The sequence below is a fragment of the Bos taurus genome, chromosome 29 (genome assembly GCF_002263795.3).
Source record: "Bos taurus isolate L1 Dominette 01449 registration number 42190680 breed Hereford chromosome 29, ARS-UCD2.0, whole genome shotgun sequence".
NCBI lineage: Eukaryota > Metazoa > Chordata > Mammalia > Artiodactyla > Bovidae > Bos > Bos taurus.
Window position 1 is genome coordinate 41,608,816 of NC_037356.1, and position 19,391 is coordinate 41,628,206.

The 19,391-nt window shown below is 38.5% G+C and overlaps 1 protein-coding gene across 1 annotated transcript; it reads left to right on the forward strand.

The window, feature by feature from the left end:
• The first annotated feature begins 17,384 nt into the window (after positions 1-17,384).
• Positions 17,385-18,784, forward strand: LOC112444902 (transmembrane protein 216-like). Its single transcript, XM_059883199.1, has one exon. It carries the CDS (start codon positions 17,847-17,849, stop codon positions 18,216-18,218), a length of 372 nt encoding a protein of 123 aa, XP_059739182.1. The 5' UTR covers positions 17,385-17,846; the 3' UTR covers positions 18,219-18,784.
• The last annotated feature ends 607 nt before the right edge of the window (positions 18,785-19,391 follow it).

Here is a 19,391-nt window from a genome sequence, read left to right on the forward strand (position 1 = left end):
TCTTGGAATATAATTCCATGATCAGAACAATGGTGCCCACATAGAATGAATGTTAGAAAACATTTTTTTCTCTTCTACTCCTGAAGGAGTTTGGGTAAAATGGGTTATACGTCTTTCTTAAATAATTGGTAAAATTTCCAGGGAAGATACCTGTAGTTTTCTTTGTGGGAGGATGTTTAACTGTAAGTTTATTTTATGTAACAGATGTAAGACTATTCAGTTTGTCTTTTTCCTTCATTTATAGTTTCTATCCTCATCATGTATCCTATTTTCCTATAACTTTACTTACCTGGTAATGTTTGATGGATGCCAAGCATTGTGACTCAACTTCTGGGATGTTAGATAATTTTTTTTATTCCTAAAAGCACTGAGCTGTTTGGGATATGCCTAGGTTACTTGAAAATATTGATGTTTTTGTGTCTGAGGGAAATCTTGGGCAGTGTGTACCAGGCAGCTGCTTGGACTCATCCATAGGCTATCAATACTGTCAAGGGGCCAAAGAACCATGGGCAATAGGGCTGTCTAGACATATCTCCTGGCTTGCTTGTCAAATTTGTAATCCATCTAGGTTTGCCCACTGCAGAACAAGTCAAACACTGAGTCACTGAGATTTGCCACAGAGAAAGTATTATTTGTGAGGTAGTAAGTGAGGATACAACAGAACAAATCTCAGATCTGCATCCAAAAAGGCCAGAGACCTGAGATATTTATGATACAAAGAAGAGGACTGGTCTCAGGCATTTGGAAAGGTGATTGGAGGCTGGGAAAATGTGAGGTAATTCACTTCTATGCAGGCCCATGTTTAGGGTCAGTGGGCTCAACTAGTTTTGGGCAGGTGTATTGGGCAGGGCTTGCCCAAGTCACTTCAGTAATTTCCAACTCTGTGTGACTCTATGGACTGCAACCTTCCAGGCTCCTCTATCCATGGGATTCTCCAGGCAAGAATACTGGAGTGGGTTGCCATGCCCACCTCTAGGGGATCTTCCTAACCCAGGGATCGAACCCTTGAGTCTCTTCAGTCTCCTGCATTGGTAGGTGGATTCTTTGCTCCTAGCATCACCTGGGAAGCCAGGTGAGTATTGGATAGGAGCTGACTCCAAATTCTTGGAAAACAACTTAAGCTCCCATTACTATGGTGATTCATACGTCAGAAGTATGTGGTTAGAAGTCTGATGATAAATTACATACAGTTCATGAAGCTGGGAGGGTTTGTAGTTAGAGACAAGGGAAAAAAATAACTAAAGTAGGCTTAGCTAGTAAAGGCAGGTTACAAGTAGAGGGTTTTCTAAGAAACGGTTCCCATATCTTTTACTCTGTAAGACATGTTCAATAAGTTCTGTTAAGTGCCAGCTTCCATTAATCCTATGGAGCATGGTTTCACAATTTCTCCCTCTTCATCTTCTCTCTGTTTTGTTACCAACTGTATGTATTTCTCTGCTTCCTGTTCACTTCCATCATCCTATTTTTTATTTTTGCCTTTAAAATTTCTTTTTTTTTAATAAGGAAAAGTATTTATTTGTGCCTTGCACAATTTTTGAAAGCCATTATTGCTATTTGATTTTTGTTATTTACTACAATACTGGATGCAAAGTTAACAAAAGAAACACTAACTGAATAAATGAATTACAGGATGAATGAACTGAGAGTAATTTCTTGAGAGCTCAAATTTCATTACAGTGACCCTTCTAGGTAGCCCCATAGGGGTACAGTGTAAGTCACAAACATGCTTGATCTGCTGCAAAGTACATTCATTTTTAAGAATGTAATGCGTACATGAGGCAAAACTTGGAGGTCACTACCTCAAAACTAGCATATGCCAGCCTGCACTAAGGTAAATATCAAAACTCTAACTGCTCAGTGTTAAATTAACCAAGGGTTCATATAGGTCCCTCCAAAGTAAAAAAAAAAAAAAAAAATGTATGAGGAGTATGTGAAGCAATCATTTTTAGATGAATGAAATGATAGAAATCACAATCAGTACAAACTAATAACTAAACAATAGTGGAATCAGTTCAGTTCAGTCTCTCAGTCGTGTCCGACTCTTGGCGACCCCATGGACTGCAGCACACCAGGCCTCCCTGTGCATCATCAACTCCCAGAGTTTACTCAAACTCATGTCCATTGGGTTGGTGATGCCATCTACCCATTTCGTCCTCTGTCATCCCCTTCTCCTCCTGCCTTCAATCTTTCCCAGCATCAGGGTCTTTTCCAATGAGTCAGTTCTTTGCATCAGATGACCAAAGTATTGGAGTTTCAGTTTCAGCATCAGTCCTTCCAATACATATTCAGGACTGATTGGAAGGAATATTCATCGGAAGAAAGAAAAAGATAACTTTCATGAAATGGACACATTCCTAGAAAGACAAAATTTACCAAAACTGACATGAAGAAGGAATAGAAAATCTAAATAAGACCATAAAGGTTAAAGATCTTGAGTTAGTAATTTTAAAACTCAAGCTCAAGCTCAAGTTCATTTAGCTTCACTGGTAAACTCTACCAAATATTTCAAAGGAATTAACATGAATCCTTCACAAACTCTTTTAGAAAATAGATGAGAAATGAGCAATAGGAGGGGACTTCACCCTAACAAAGAGCATGTATACCTTTTCACTTTGTTGATTATTTCATTTGCTTTTTAGAAGTTTTCGAGTTTGACGTAGTCCCACTTTTCTATCTTTGGTCTTGTTGCCTGTGATGTTCATGCCAAATCCTAGAAATCTTGTCAACAATAATGTCAAAGAAGATTTTCCCTATCCTTTTCTTTTCTTTTCTTTACTTTACAATATTGTATTGGTTTTGCCATACATCAACATGAATCCGTCACCGGTGTACATGTGTTCCCCATCCTGAAACCCTCTCTCACCTCCCTCCCCATACCATCCCTCTGGGTCATCCCAGTGCACCAGCCCCAAGCATTCTGTATCCTGCATCAAACCTGGACTGGTGATTCATTTCTTACATGATATTATACATGTTTCAATGCCATTCTCCCAAATCATCCCACCCTCACCGTCTCTCACAGAGTCCAGAAGGCTGTTCTATACTTCTGTGTCTCTTTTGCTGTCTCGCATACAAGGTTATCGTTACCATCTTTCTAAATTCCATATATATGTGTTACTATACTGTATTGGTGTTTTTCTTTCTGGCTTACTTCACTCTGTATAATAGGCTCCAGTTTCATCCACCTCATTGAACTGGTTCAAATGTATTCTTTGTAATGGCTGAGTACTACTCCATTGTGTATATGTATCACAGCTTTCTTATCCATTCATCTGCTGATGGACATCTAGGTTGTTTCCATGTCCTGGCTGTTATAAACAGTGCTGAGATGAACACTGGGGTACACGTGTCTCTTTCAATTCTGGTTTCCTCGGTGTGTATGCCCAGCAGTGGGATTGCTGGATCATAAGGCAGTTCTATTTCCAGTTTTTTAAGGTATCTCCACACTGTTCTCCATAGTGGCTGTACTAGTTTGCATTCCCACCAACAGTGTAAGAGGGTTCCCTTTTTTCCACACCCTCTCCAGCATTTATTACTTGTAGACTTTTGGATCACAGCCATTCAGACTGGTGTGAAATGGTACCTCATTATTTTGATTTGCATTTCTTTGATAATGAGTGATGTTGAGCATCTTTTCATGGGTTTGTTAGCCATCTGTATGTCTTCTTTGGAGAAATGTCTATTTAGTTCTTTGGCCCCTTTTTTGATTGGGTCGTTTATTTTCCTGGAATTGAGCTGCAGGAGTTGCTTGTGTATTTTTGAGACTAGTTGTTTGTCAGTTGCTTCATTTGCTATTATTTTCTCCCATTCTGAAGGCTGTCTTTTCACCTTGCTTATAGTTTCCTTTGTTGTGCAGAAGCTTTTAATTTTAATTAGGTCCCATTTGTTTATTTTTGCTTTTATTTCCCATATTCTGGGAGGTGGGTCATAGAGAATCCTTCTGTGATGTATGTCGGAGAGTGTTTTGCCTATGTTCTCCTCTAGGAGTTTTATAGTTTCTGGTCTTACATTTAGATCTTTAATCCATTTTGAGTTTATTTTTGTGTATGGTGTTAGAAAGTGTTCTAGTTTCATTCTTTTACAAGTGGTTGACCAGTTTTCCCAGCACCGCTTGTTAAAGAGATTGTCTGTTCTCCACTGTATATTCTTGCCTCCTTTGTCAAAGATAAGGTGTCCATATGTGTGTGGATTTATCTCTGGGCTTTCTATTTTACTCCATTGGTCTATATTACTGTCTTTGTGCCAATACCATACTGTCTTGATGACTGTGGCTTTGTAGTAGAGCCTGAAGTCAGGCAGGTTGATTTCTCCAGTTCCATTCTTCTTTCTCAAGATTGCTTTGGCTATTCAAAGTTTTTTGTATTTCCATACAAATTGTGAAATTATTTGTTCTAGCTCTGTGAAAAATACCATTGGGAGCTTGATAGGGATTGCATTGAATCTATAAATTGCTTTGGGTAGTATACTCATTTTCACTATATTGATTCTTCTGATCCATGAATATGGTATATTTTCTCCATCTATTAGTGTCCTCTTTGATTCCTTTCACCAGTGTTTTATAGTTTTCTATATATAGGTCTTTAGTTTCTTTAGGTAGATATATTCCTAAGTATTTTATTCTTTTCGTTGCAATGGTGAATGGAATTGTTTCCTTAATTTCTTTTTCTATTTTCTCATTATTAGTGTATAGGAATGCAAGGGATTTCTGTGTGTTGATTTTATATCCTGCAACTGTACTATATTCCTTGATCAACTCTAGTAATTTTCTGGTGGAATCTCTAGGGTATTCTATGTAGAGGATAATGTCATCGGCAAACAGTGAGAGTTTTACTTCTTCTTTTCCAATTTGGATTCCTTTTATTTCTTTTTCTGCTCTGATTGCTGTGGCCAAAACTTCCAAAACTATGTTGAATAGTAGTGGTGAAAGTGGGCACTCTTGTCTTGTTCCTGACTTTAGGGGAAATGCTTTGAATTTTTCACCATTGAGGATAATGTTTGCTGTGGGTTTGTCATATATAGCTTTTATTATGTTGAGGTATGTTCCTTCTAGTCCTGCTTTCTGGAGAGTTTTTATCATAAATGGGTGTTGAATTTTGTCAAAGGCTTTCTCTGCATCTATTGAGATAATCATATGGCTTTTATTTTTCAATTTGTTAATGTGGTGTATTACATTGATAGATTTGCGGATATTGAAGAATCCTTGCACCCCTGGGATAAAGCCCAGTTGGTCAGGATGTATGATCTTTTTAATGTGTTGTTGGATTTTGTCTGCTAGAATTTTGTTAAGGATTTTTACATCTATGTTCATCAGTGATATTGGCCTGTAGTTTTCTTTTTTTGTGACATCTTTGTCAGGTTTTGGTATAGGGTGATGGTGGCCTCATAGAATGAGTTTGGCAGTTTACCTTCCTCTGCAATTTTCTGGAAGAGTTTGAATAGGATAGATGCTAGTTATTCTCTAAATTTTTGGTAAAATTCAGCTGTGAAGCCGTCTGGACCTGGACTTTTGTCTGCTGGAAGATTCCTGATTACAGTTTCAATTTCCATGCTTGTGATGGGCCTGTTAAGGTTTTCTATTTCTTCCTGGTTCAGTTTTGGAAAGTTGTGCTTTTCTAAGAATTTGTCCATTTCTTCCACGTTGTCCATTTTATTGGCATATAATTGCTGATAGTAGTCTCTTATGATCCTTTGTATTTTTCTGTTGTCTGTTGTGATCTCTCCATTTTCATTTCTAATTTTATTGACTTGATTTTTCTTCCTTTGTTTCTTGATGAGTTTGGCTAATGGTTTGTCTATTTTATTTATCCTTTCAAAGAACCAGCTTTTGGCTTTGTTGATTTTTGCTATGGTCTCTTTTGTTTCTTTTGCATTTATTTCTGCCCTAATTTTTAAGATTTCTTTCCTTCTACTAACCCTGGGATTCTTCATTTCTTCCTTTTCTAGTTGCTTTAGGTGTAGACTTAGGTTATTTATTTGACTTTTTTCTTGTTTTTTTGAGGTATACCTGTATTGCTATGAAGTTTCCCCTTAGCACTGTTTTTACAGTGTCCCACAGGTTTTGGGTTGTTGTGTTTTCATTTTCATTCGTTTCATTCATTGCATATTTTGATTTCATTTTTGATTTCTTCTGTGATTTGTTTGGTTATTCAGCCTCCATATGTTGGAATTTTTGATAGTTTTTCTCCTGTAATTGAGATCTAATCTTACTGCATTGTGGTCAGAAAAGATGCTTGGAATGATTTCAATTTTTTTTTTTTTTAATTTACCAAGGCTAGATTTATGGCCCAGGATGTGATCTATCCTGGAGAAGGTTCCGTGTATGCTTGAGAAAAAGGTGAAATTCATTGTTTGGGGGGTGAAATGTCCTATAGATATCAATTAGGTCTAACTGGTCTATTGTATCATTTAAAGTTTGTGTTTCCTTGTTAATTTTCTGTTTAGTTGATCTATCCATAGGTGTGAGTGGGGTATTAAAGTCTCCCACTATTATTGTGTTACTCTTAATTTCCTCTTTCATACTTGTTAGCATTTGTCTTACATATTGCAGTTCTCCTATGTTGGGTGCATATATATATTTATAATTGTTATATCTTCTCTTGGATTGATCCTTTGATCATTATGTAATGTGCTTCTTTGTCTCTTTTCACACCTTTTGTTTTAAAGTCTATTTTATCTGATATGAGTATTGCTACTCCTGCTTTCTTTTGGTCTCTATTTGCACGGAATATCTTTTTCCAGCCCTTCACTTTCAGTCTGTATGTGTCCCCTGTTTTGAGGTGGGTCTCTTGTAGACAACATATATAAGGGTCTTGTTTTTGTATCCATTCAGCCAGTCTTTGTCTTTTGGTTGGGGCATTCAACCCATTTACGTTTAAGGTAATTATTGATAAGTATGATCCCGTTGCCATTTACTTTATTGTTTTGGGTTTGAGTTTATACACCCTTTTTGTGTTTCCTGTCTAGAGAAGATCCTTTAGCATTTGTTGGAGAGCTGGTTTGGTGGTGCTGAATTCTCTCAGCTTTTGCTTGTCTGTAAAGCTTTTGATTTCTCCTTCATATTTGAATGAGGTCTTTGCTGGGTACAGTAATCTGGGTTGTAGGTTATTTTCCTTCATCACTTTAAGTGTGTCTTGCCATTCCCTCCTGGCCTGAAGAGTTTCTATTGAAAGATCAGTTGTTATCCTTATGGTAATCCCCTTGTGTGTTATTTTTGTTTTTCCCTTGCTGTTTTTAATATTTGTTCTTTGTATTTGATCTTTGTTAATTTGATTAATATGTGTCTTGGGGTGTTTTGCCTTGGGTTTATCCTGTTTGGGACTCTCTGGGTTTCTTGGACTTGGGTGATTATTTCCTTCCCCACTTTAGGGAAGTTTTCAACTATTATCTCCTCAAGTATTTTCTCATGGTCTTTCTTATTATCTTCTTCTTCTGGGACTCCTATGATTCGAATGTTGTAGCATTTACTATTGTCCTGGAGGTCTCTGAGATTGTCCTCATTTCTTTTAATTCGCTTTTCTTTTTTCCTCTCTGATTCATTTATTTCTACCATTCTATCTTCTACTTCACTAATCCTATCTTCTGCCTCCATTATTCTACTATTTGTTGCCTCCAGAGTGTTTTTTATCTCATTTATTGCATTATTCATTATATATTGATTCTTTTTTATTTATTCTAGGTCCTTGTTAAACCTTCCTTTCGTCTTCTCAATCCTTGTCTCTAGGCTATTTATCTGTGATTCCATTTTTTTTTATTTTATTTTTAAACTTTACATAATTGTATTAGTTTTGCCAAATATCAAAATGAATCCGCCACAGGCATACATGTGTTCCCCATCCTGAACCCTCCTCCCTCCTCCCTCCCCACACCATCCCTCTGGGTCGTCCCAGTGCACCAGCCCCAAGCATCCAGTATCGCGCATCGAACCTGGACTGGCAACTCGTTTCTTACATGATATTCTACATGTTTCAATGTCACTCTCCCAAATCTTCCCACCCTCTCCCTCTCCCACAGAGTCCATAAGACTGTTCTATACATCAGTGTCTCTTTTGCTGTCTCGTACACCAGGTTATTGTTACCATCTTTCTAAATTCCATATATATGCGTTAGTATACTGTATTTCTGTTTTTCCTTCTGGCTTACTTCACTCTGTATAATAGGCTCCAGTTTCATCCACCTCATTAGAACTGATTCAAATGTATTCTTTTTAATGGCTGAGTAATACTCCATTGTGTATATGTACCACAGCTTTCTTATCCATTCATCTGCTGATGGACATCTAGGTTGCTTCCATGTCCTGGCTATTATAAACAGTGCTGCGATGAACATTGGGGTACACGTGTCTCTTTCCCTTCTGGTTTCCTCAGTGTGTATGCCCAGCAGTGGGATTGCTGGATCATAAGGCAGTTCTATTTCCAGTTTTTTAAGGAATCTCCACACTGTTCTCCATAGTGGCTGTACTAGTTTGCATTCCCACCAACAGTGTAAGAGGGTTCCCTTTTTTCCACACCCTCTCCAGCATTTATTACTTGTAGACTTTTGGATCACAGCCATTCAGACTGGTGTGAAATGGTACCTCATTATTTTGATTTGCATTTCTTTGATAATGAGTGATGTTGAGCATCTTTTCATGGGTTTGTTAGCCATCTGTATGTCTTCTTTGGAGAAATGTCTATTTAGTTCTTTGGCCCCTTTTTTGATTGGGTCGTTTATTTTCCTGGAATTGAGCTGCAGGAGTTGCTTGTGTATTTTTGAGACTAGTTGTTTGTCAGTTGCTTCATTTGCTATTATTTTCTCCCATTCTGAAGGCTGTCTTTTCACCTTGCTTATAGTTTCCTTTGTTGTGCAGAAGCTTTTAATTTTAATTAGGTCCCATTTGTTTATTTTTGCTTTTATTTCCCATATTCTGGGAGGTGGGTCATAGAGAATCCTTCTGTGATGTATGTCGGAGAGTGTTTTGCCTATGTTCTCCTCTAGGAGTTTTATAGTTTCTGGTCTTACATTTAGATCTTTAATCCATTTTGAGTTTATTTTTGTGTATGGTGTTAGAAAGTGTTCTAGTTTCATTCTTTTACAAGTGGTTGACCAGTTTTCCCAGCACCGCTTGTTAAAGAGATTGTCTGTTCTCCACTGTATATTCTTGCCTCCTTTGTCAAAGATAAGGTGTCCATATGTGTGTGGATTTATCTCTGGGCTTTCTATTTTACTCCATTGGTCTATATTACTGTCTTTGTGCCAATACCATACTGTCTTGATGACTGTGGCTTTGTAGTAGAGCCTGAAGTCAGGCAGGTTGATTTCTCCAGTTCCATTCTTCTTTCTCAAGATTGCTTTGGCTATTCAAAGTTTTTTGTATTTCCATACAAATTGTGAAATTATTTGTTCTAGCTCTGTGAAAAATACCATTGGGAGCTTGATAGGGATTGCATTGAATCTATAAATTGCTTTGGGTAGTATACTCATTTTCACTATATTGATTCTTCTGATCCATGAATATGGTATATTTTCTCCATCTATTAGTGTCCTCTTTGATTCCTTTCACCAGTGTTTTATAGTTTTCTATATATAGGTCTTTAGTTTCTTTAGGTAGATATATTCCTAAGTATTTTATTCTTTTCGTTGCAATGGTGAATGGAATTGTTTCCTTAATTTCTTTTTCTATTTTCTCATTATTAGTGTATAGGAATGCAAGGGATTTCTGTGTGTTGATTTTATATCCTGCAACTGTACTATATTCCTTGATCAACTCTAGTAATTTTCTGGTGGAATCTCTAGGGTATTCTATGTAGAGGATAATGTCATCGGCAAACAGTGAGAGTTTTACTTCTTCTTTTCCAATTTGGATTCCTTTTATTTCTTTTTCTGCTCTGATTGCTGTGGCCAAAACTTCCAAAACTATGTTGAATAGTAGTGGTGAAAGTGGGCACTCTTGTCTTGTTCCTGACTTTAGGGGAAATGCTTTGAATTTTTCACCATTGAGGATAATGTTTGCTGTGGGTTTGTCATATATAGCTTTTATTATGTTGAGGTATGTTCCTTCTAGTCCTGCTTTCTGGAGAGTTTTTATCATAAATGGGTGTTGAATTTTGTCAAAGGCTTTCTCTGCATCTATTGAGATAATCATATGGCTTTTATTTTTCAATTTGTTAATGTGGTGTATTACATTGATAGATTTGCGGATATTGAAGAATCCTTGCACCCCTGGGATAAAGCCCAGTTGGTCAGGATGTATGATCTTTTTAATGTGTTGTTGGATTTTGTCTGCTAGAATTTTGTTAAGGATTTTTACATCTATGTTCATCAGTGATATTGGCCTGTAGTTTTCTTTTTTTGTGACATCTTTGTCAGGTTTTGGTATAGGGTGATGGTGGCCTCATAGAATGAGTTTGGCAGTTTACCTTCCTCTGCAATTTTCTGGAAGAGTTTGAATAGGATAGATGCTAGTTATTCTCTAAATTTTTGGTAAAATTCAGCTGTGAAGCCGTCTGGACCTGGACTTTTGTCTGCTGGAAGATTCCTGATTACAGTTTCAATTTCCATGCTTGTGATGGGCCTGTTAAGGTTTTCTATTTCTTCCTGGTTCAGTTTTGGAAAGTTGTGCTTTTCTAAGAATTTGTCCATTTCTTCCACGTTGTCCATTTTATTGGCATATAATTGCTGATAGTAGTCTCTTATGATCCTTTGTATTTTTCTGTTGTCTGTTGTGATCTCTCCATTTTCATTTCTAATTTTATTGACTTGATTTTTCTTCCTTTGTTTCTTGATGAGTTTGGCTAATGGTTTGTCTATTTTATTTATCCTTTCAAAGAACCAGCTTTTGGCTTTGTTGATTTTTGCTATGGTCTCTTTTGTTTCTTTTGCATTTATTTCTGCCCTAATTTTTAAGATTTCTTTCCTTCTACTAACCCTGGGATTCTTCATTTCTTCCTTTTCTAGTTGCTTTAGGTGTAGACTTAGGTTATTTATTTGACTTTTTTCTTGTTTTTTTGAGGTATACCTGTATTGCTATGAAGTTTCCCCTTAGCACTGTTTTTACAGTGTCCCACAGGTTTTGGGTTGTTGTGTTTTCATTTTCATTCGTTTCATTCATTGCATATTTTGATTTCATTTTTGATTTCTTCTGTGATTTGTTTGGTTATTCAGCCTCCATATGTTGGAATTTTTGATAGTTTTTCTCCTGTAATTGAGATCTAATCTTACTGCATTGTGGTCAGAAAAGATGCTTGGAATGATTTCAATTTTTTTTTTTTTTAATTTACCAAGGCTAGATTTATGGCCCAGGATGTGATCTATCCTGGAGAAGGTTCCGTGTATGCTTGAGAAAAAGGTGAAATTCATTGTTTGGGGGGTGAAATGTCCTATAGATATCAATTAGGTCTAACTGGTCTATTGTATCATTTAAAGTTTGTGTTTCCTTGTTAATTTTCTGTTTAGTTGATCTATCCATAGGTGTGAGTGGGGTATTAAAGTCTCCCACTATTATTGTGTTACTCTTAATTTCCTCTTTCATACTTGTTAGCATTTGTCTTACATATTGCAGTTCTCCTATGTTGGGTGCATATATATATTTATAATTGTTATATCTTCTCTTGGATTGATCCTTTGATCATTATGTAATGTGCTTCTTTGTCTCTTTTCACACCTTTTGTTTTAAAGTCTATTTTATCTGATATGAGTATTGCTACTCCTGCTTTCTTTTGGTCTCTATTTGCACGGAATATCTTTTTCCAGCCCTTCACTTTCAGTCTGTATGTGTCCCCTGTTTTGAGGTGGGTCTCTTGTAGACAACATATATAAGGGTCTTGTTTTTGTATCCATTCAGCCAGTCTTTGTCTTTTGGTTGGGGCATTCAACCCATTTACGTTTAAGGTAATTATTGATAAGTATGATCCCGTTGCCATTTACTTTATTGTTTTGGGTTTGAGTTTATACACCCTTTTTGTGTTTCCTGTCTAGAGAAGATCCTTTAGCATTTGTTGGAGAGCTGGTTTGGTGGTGCTGAATTCTCTCAGCTTTTGCTTGTCTGTAAAGCTTTTGATTTCTCCTTCATATTTGAATGAGGTCTTTGCTGGGTACAGTAATCTGGGTTGTAGGTTATTTTCCTTCATCACTTTAAGTGTGTCTTGCCATTCCCTCCTGGCCTGAAGAGTTTCTATTGAAAGATCAGTTGTTATCCTTATGGTAATCCCCTTGTGTGTTATTTTTGTTTTTCCCTTGCTGTTTTTAATATTTGTTCTTTGTATTTGATCTTTGTTAATTTGATTAATATGTGTCTTGGGGTGTTTTGCCTTGGGTTTATCCTGTTTGGGACTCTCTGGGTTTCTTGGGCTTGGGTGATTATTTCCTTCCCCACTTTAGGGAAGTTTTCAACTATTATCTCCTCAAGTATTTTCTCATGGTCTTTCTTATTATCTTCTTCTTCTGGGACTCCTATGATTCGAATGTTGTAGCATTTACTATTGTCCTGGAGGTCTCTGAGATTGTCCTCATTTCTTTTAATTCGCTTTTCTTTTTTCCTCTCTGATTCATTTATTTCTACCATTCTATCTTCTACTTCACTAATCCTATCTTCTGCCTCCATTATTCTACTATTTGTTGCCTCCAGAGTGTTTTTTATCTCATTTATTGCATTATTCATTATATATTGATTCTTTTTTATTTATTCTAGGTCCTTGTTAAACCTTCCTTTCGTCTTCTCAATCCTTGTCTCTAGGCTATTTATCTGTGATTCCATTTTTTTTTATTTTATTTTTAAACTTTACATAATTGTATTAGTTTTGCCAAATATCAAAATGAATCCGCCACAGGCATACATGTGTTCCCCATCCTGAACCCTCCTCCCTCCTCCCTCCCCACACCATCCCTCTGGGTCGTCCCAGTGCACCAGCCCCAAGCATCCAGTATCGCGCATCGAACCTGGACTGGCAACTCGTTTCTTACATGATATTCTACATGTTTCAATGTCACTCTCCCAAATCTTCCCACCCTCTCCCTCTCCCACAGAGTCCATAAGACTGTTCTATACATCAGTGTCTCTTTTGCTGTCTCGTACACCAGGTTATTGTTACCATCTTTCTAAATTCCATATATATGCGTTAGTATACTGTATTTCTGTTTTTCCTTCTGGCTTACTTCACTCTGTATAATAGGCTCCAGTTTCATCCACCTCATTAGAACTGATTCAAATGTATTCTTTTTAATGGCTGAGTAATACTCCATTGTGTATATGTACCACAGCTTTCTTATCCATTCATCTGCTGATGGACATCTAGGTTGCTTCCATGTCCTGGCTATTATAAACAGTGCTGCGATGAACATTGGGGTACACGTGTCTCTTTCCCTTCTGGTTTCCTCAGTGTGTATGCCCAGCAGTGGGATTGCTGGATCATAAGGCAGTTCTATTTCCAGTTTTTTAAGGAATCTCCACACTGTTCTCCATAGTGGCTGTACTAGTTTGCATTCCCACCAACAGTGTAAGAGGGTTCCCTTTTCTCCACACCCTCTCCAGCACTTATTACTTGTAGACTTTTGGATCACAGCCAGTCTGACTGGTGTGAAATGGTACCTCATAGTGGTTTTGATTTGCATTTCTCTGATAATGAGTGATGTTGAGCATCTTTTCATGTGTTTGTTAGCCATCTGTATGTCTTCTTTGGAGAAATGTCTATTTAGTTCTTTGGCCCCTTTTTTGATTGGGTCATTTATTTTTCTGGAGTTGAGCTGTAGGAGTTGCTTGTATATTTTTGAGATTCCATGATTTCAAGGTTTTGGATCATTTTCACTATCATCATTCGGAATTCTTTATCAGGTAGATTCCCTATCTCTTCCTCTTTTGTTTGGTTTGATGGACATTTATCCTGTTCCTTTGCCTGCTGGATATTTCTCTGCCTCTTCATCTTGTTTATATTGCTGAGTTTGGGGTGGCCTTTCTGTATTCTGGCAGTTTGTGGAGTTCTCTTTATTGTGGAGTTTCCTCGCTGTGGGTGGGGTTGTATGGGTGGCTTGTCAGGGTTTCTTGGTTAGGGAAGCTTGTGTCGGTGTTCTGGTGGGTGGAGCTGGATTTCTTCTGTCTAGAGTGTAATCAAGTGTCCAGTAATGTGTTATGAGATGTCAATGGGTTTGGAGTAACTTTGGGCAGCCTGTATATTGAAGCTCAGGGCTGTGTTCCTCTGTTGCTGGAGAATTGCATGGTATGTATTGCTCTGGAACTTGTTGGCCCCTGGGTGGTGCTTGGCTTCAGTGTAGGTATGGAGGCGTTTGATGAGCTCCTGTCGATTAATGTTCCCTGGAGTCAGTTCTCTGGTGTTCTCAGGATTTGGATTTAAGCCTCCTGCTTCTGGTTTTCAGTCTTATTTTTACAGTAGTCTCAAGACTTCTCCTTCTATACAGCACCATTGATAAAATATCTAGGTTAAAGATGAAAAGTTTCTCCACAGTGAGTGACACCAGAGAGGTTCACAGAGTTACATGGAGAAGAGAAGAGGGAGGAGGGTGTTAGAGGTGACCTGAATGAGATGAGGTGGAATCAAAAGAGGAGAGAGTAAGCTAGCCAGTAATCACTTCCTTATGTGCGCTCCACAGTCTGGACCACTCAGAGATGTTCACGGAGTTATACAGAGAATAGAAGAGGGGGGAAGGAGACAGAGGTGGTCAGGAGGATAAAATGGGGCAATCAAAAGGAGAGAGACAAATCCTTACGGTGTTCAGTTCCCTAAGTGTTCTCCACCTTCTGGAACACACAGAGATTCACAGAATTGGGTAGAGAAGAGAAGGTGTGGGGGGAGGGGACAAAGGCGACCTGGTGGAGAAAAAGGAGAGTCCAAAGGGGGAGAGAGCAGTCAAGCCAGTAATCTTGCTTCCAAGTAAAAATGGGTACTGAAGATTGGGTTCTTAAAGGTACAAAATTGATAACAAATACCAAAAAGCAAAGATTAAAAATCTAGAGTAGAGGTTTAATTTTCAAAAATACAATATTAAAGAAAAGAAGAAAAAAAAAGTCACAAAAATTATAAAATATATATATATATGAAGTTTGCTTTAAAAAATAGCGTCTTTTTTTTTGCAAAGTAATAGTAAGTTATAAAAATGAAAATTAAAGGAGTAATAGAGAACTTAAAATTTTTTAAAAAATTAAAAAAAAGAATTATCGTAAAAATAGTAAAAATATATTTAGGACTTTCTCTGCTGTTGTTGTCGGCAGTGTGGGGTCAGTTCATTTTAGGATAGTTCCTTGGTCCGGCTTATATTTCTCAAGATCTATAGGCCCCTTCCTATGTAGTCGGTACTAACTACAGGGTTTTAATCTATTGCGTCTGCCACTTCCAAGGCGGTTCCCTCTGTTTTAGCTTCTTCTGTTTGCTGGTCTCTTCAGTGTCTGATTTCCACCCTGACATAAGGGGGCGGTGGTGGACACTTTTTTAAGCTCACTTGTTCAGTCGCGCTGTGGGGAGGGAGGGATGCTGCAAACAAATAACACTGGCATGTGCTCGCAGTGTCTAAGCCACACTGGGCCTGCCCCCACTCATGGCGCTTGTGCCCTCCCTTCCCACACTGCTCAGGCTCTAGGTTGCTCCACCCGGAACCGTCTGAGGCCGGCCCTGGGCTGCATGCACCTCCCAGGTCTAAGCTGCTTAGGTTCAGGCACTCAGGTAGTCCTCAGAGGCGCAGACTTGATTGGGCCTGCATTTTGTGCCCTTCCCAGGTCCGAGCAGCTCAGGTGATGAGGTGTTTGGCAAGCGCGGTCGCTGCGACTTATCACCTCCCCCATCCCTGAAGTTTGGTTTTCTGGGTGTGCAACCAGTGCACCTTTGCAGGCTGATGTCCAGGACCCCAGGAAGTCTTAGGAAAGAAGCCTGCTTGCAGTTTGGTAGATGATATCTCTCTGGGGCTGCGATTGCCCCCTTCTGGCTCTGGCTGCCTGTCACTGGAGGGGGATGGTCTGCAGCCGGCTAGTTCTGTTCAGTCTTTTGTTCTGTGCATGGGCCTGGTGGTGTCTTAGGTTAGGGCTTTGCGCATGGTAGCTATCCCGCAGTCTGGTTTGCTAGCCCAAGTTAGTTCACTCAGATTGCCCTTGGGACATTCAGGCCTGGTCCTTACTCTAAGCAATGCAGCCCGCGCCTCCCTGCCCAGCCCCCACTTGCTAGTGGCGGGTGCAGGCGTCTGCACTGCTCCTCCACTGGGAGAGTTACCGTTGGGCTCATAATCTGTGGGTTTTAATTATTTATTTATTTTTCCTCCCTGTTATGTTGCCTTCTGTGCTTCCAAGGCTCTCCACAGACTCGGCAGTGAGAGTGTTTCCTGGTGTTTGGAAACTTCTCTCTTTTTAAGACTCCCTTCCTGGGAGCTCCGTCCCTACCTCTTTTGTCTCTTTTTTTGTCTTTTATATTTTTTCCTACCTCCTTTTGAAGACAATGGGCTGCTTTTCTGGGTGTCTGATGTCCTCTGCTGGCATTCAGAAGTTGTTTTGTGGAATTTACTCAGTGTTTAAATGTTCTTTTGATGAATTTGTGGGGGAGAAAGTGGTCTCCCCGTCCTATTCTTCCACCATCTTAGGACCACCCCACTTCCTTATCTTTTTCTTCTGAAGATTTTTAGAGTCCCAAGTCTGTGTTTAAGTCTTGCTTAAGATGCAATATTATTTGTGCATAACAAAGGAGAAATCCTGCCATTGGGACAACGTGTATAAGCATATAGACATTATGATACCTGAAATAATCTGATTACTGAAGGACAAATACAGCATAATTCTACTTATACAAGGTTTTAAAATAGTCAAATTCATAAAAGAAGAGAATACAATGAAAGGTAGTTGTCAGGAGCTAAAGGGATAGGGCAAGTTGAAAATTATTTTCCAATGAGTATAAAGTTTTTTATTCAAGATGAATAAGGCTATATATTATATACATATATATATATATGTATATAGTTAGTTAGTTAGTTAGTTAGCAACATTGTATTGTGCATTTTATGATATGTTAAAGGGATGGATCTTATGTTGTGTTCATTTAAAAAGATTTCAAAAGAACAGAAGGGAATTTCTGGAGATAGTATGGCTAGTTCCTTAGTGTAGTGATGGTATTGTAAGTGTATGCATATGTACAATCTCCACAAGATGTACAATTATGGAGTGTATCAACTATAACCCCTAATAAAGAGAAAATATAAAGAACCTACAGAAATTCTCATCCTAAATAGTGAAAAACTGATTTCTTCACCATGAATCCAGGAAAAATATAATGATGTCAACTATCACCATGTATATTCAACAATGTATTCAAAGTTTTAGTGAGAATAACTAAGAGCAGGAAAATAAATACAAGATATATATATATATATATAAGAAAATAAAAAATACAACTGTATTTATCTGTAGATGACATAATTTTGTGTGTAGAAATTCCCAAGGATCCACTAAATATCCATCAGAAGTAACAAATGAGTTTACCAACTTTGCAGAATACTAAATAAATTGTAAAACTCAGTTGTATTTCTCTACACTAGCAATGTGTGTGCTATGCTTAGTTGCTCAGTCATGTCCAACTCTTTGTGACTCCATAGAGCCTACCAGGCTCCTTTGTTCATGGGGATTCTCCAGGCAAGAGTGCTGGAGTGGGTTGCCATGCCCTCCTCCAAGGGATCTTCCCAATCCAGGGATCAAACCCAGGCCTCCCACATTGCAGACAGATTATTTACCATCTGACCCACACTAGCAATAGACAATCCAAAAATAAATCTTATAAAAATCTATTTAAAAGAGTAACACAGAGAATAAAATACACAGAAAAAATTAATAGATGAAGTCTGAAGATGGTACCATGAGGTGAGATACCCTCCTGGAAATCCTGTCCTTTATGAATGGATGGTATTGTGCTACCTATTTCCTGCTAGAACCCTTTGCATTTCTGTCTAAAGATCTCCTGCTCCCATTTCCAACAGCCAATCTAGTGCCGGATGTGATGATGCTCTTCCTGTATCTTGGAACTGAAGTAATTGGATTATTTTTTGGTACAAAGGGAAGTCTCTGCCAATGGAAGATGCCACATGGTATTAATGTGGTCTTGACCTTCCTGTCCACCATGGTGGCCTCCTATTACCTGCTGTTGCAGACCTCTGTGATCCGCCTGGAAGCCATCATGAACAGCATCTTGCTCTTCTTCTGTAGCTCAGAGCTGCTGCTTGAGGTGCTAACCCTGGCCACTTCCTCCAGTATGGACAGGACATAAAGTACAAAAATTTCAGCCAGCAGCTCTCACACACTGAGACCACACATACATTTGGTACTTCAGCCTCACCATTGAGAAGTGGCAGGTCATGTTAGAAAAAGTTTCAGCTTTTCCTTGGCCCAGACACCTGGGGGACAAACCCAGCATAAGGCCACTGGGCACCATCTTCTCAACCAGGACCATCAGCCCAGGAGACTCTTCTACAGTCCAGAACAGGGAGGGGCAAGGCTATAGTCTTCCTGGCCCCTCCAGGAACCAATTCCCTTCTGACCCCAGGTTTTTCTCTTTGATCATTATGGCCAGAGCATCTTGGATGGACCATGCAGGCTCCCTGGGCTTCCAGCAGGACCTGAGCCACACGCTCCCCCATGTGTGCTGTGCCCCACATGTCCTGCAGGAGCATGGGGTGCCTCAGGAGGGTGTCCTCCCAGAGTGATACAAAAGCTGCTCATCCCATTTCTACGACTGAGCTCCAACACTTTTTAAGTGACTCATAGTGTTAGTCTTCTACTCTCGTCATGAAACAAACATTGTTTTATAATATGTATTTTCTGTTAACAAATTAATAGGAGTGTAAGAATTGTCAACTATAAACCAAAAAAACAGTGTTCTAAGAAAATAAAGATCTCTAATATATAAATGGAAAGATAGCTCTCAGTCTTGTATCAAAAAGCTTAGTGTTGTCAGTAAAGCAATGCTTCTCAACACAATTTCTATCCAAATCTCAGCTGACTTGTTGGGGCAGAAATTGACTTTAATTGTCAATGATATCACTAATTGTCAATTTGTAATATCTTTGTTATTAATATTAACATGGATTCAAGGATACAGATTAGCCAAAACAATATTGGAAAAGAAAAACTTAGAGGACTTTCACTTTTCAATTTCGAGGATTACTGCAAAGCTATAGTACAGTGTTGAGAGGAGCAACCCCAGGTCCAAGGAGCAGTGGCTGCGCAGGTGTCTGGGGAGGCCTTACAAATAGCTGTGAAAAGAAGAGAAGTGAAAAGCAAAGGAGCAAAGGAAAGATATAGGTATCTGAATGCAGAGTTCCAAAGAATAGCAAGGAGAGATAAGAAAGCCTTCCTCAGCGATCAATGCAAAGAAATAGAGGAAAACAACAGAATGGGAAAGACTAGAGATCTCTTCAAGAAAATTAGAGATACCAAAGGA

What these genes read in the sequence shown, in the direction of transcription:
- LOC112444902 (XM_059883199.1), top strand. Translation starts at nt 17,847, where the DNA reads ATGAATGGATGGTATTGTGCTACCTATTTCCTGCTAGAACCCTTTGCA.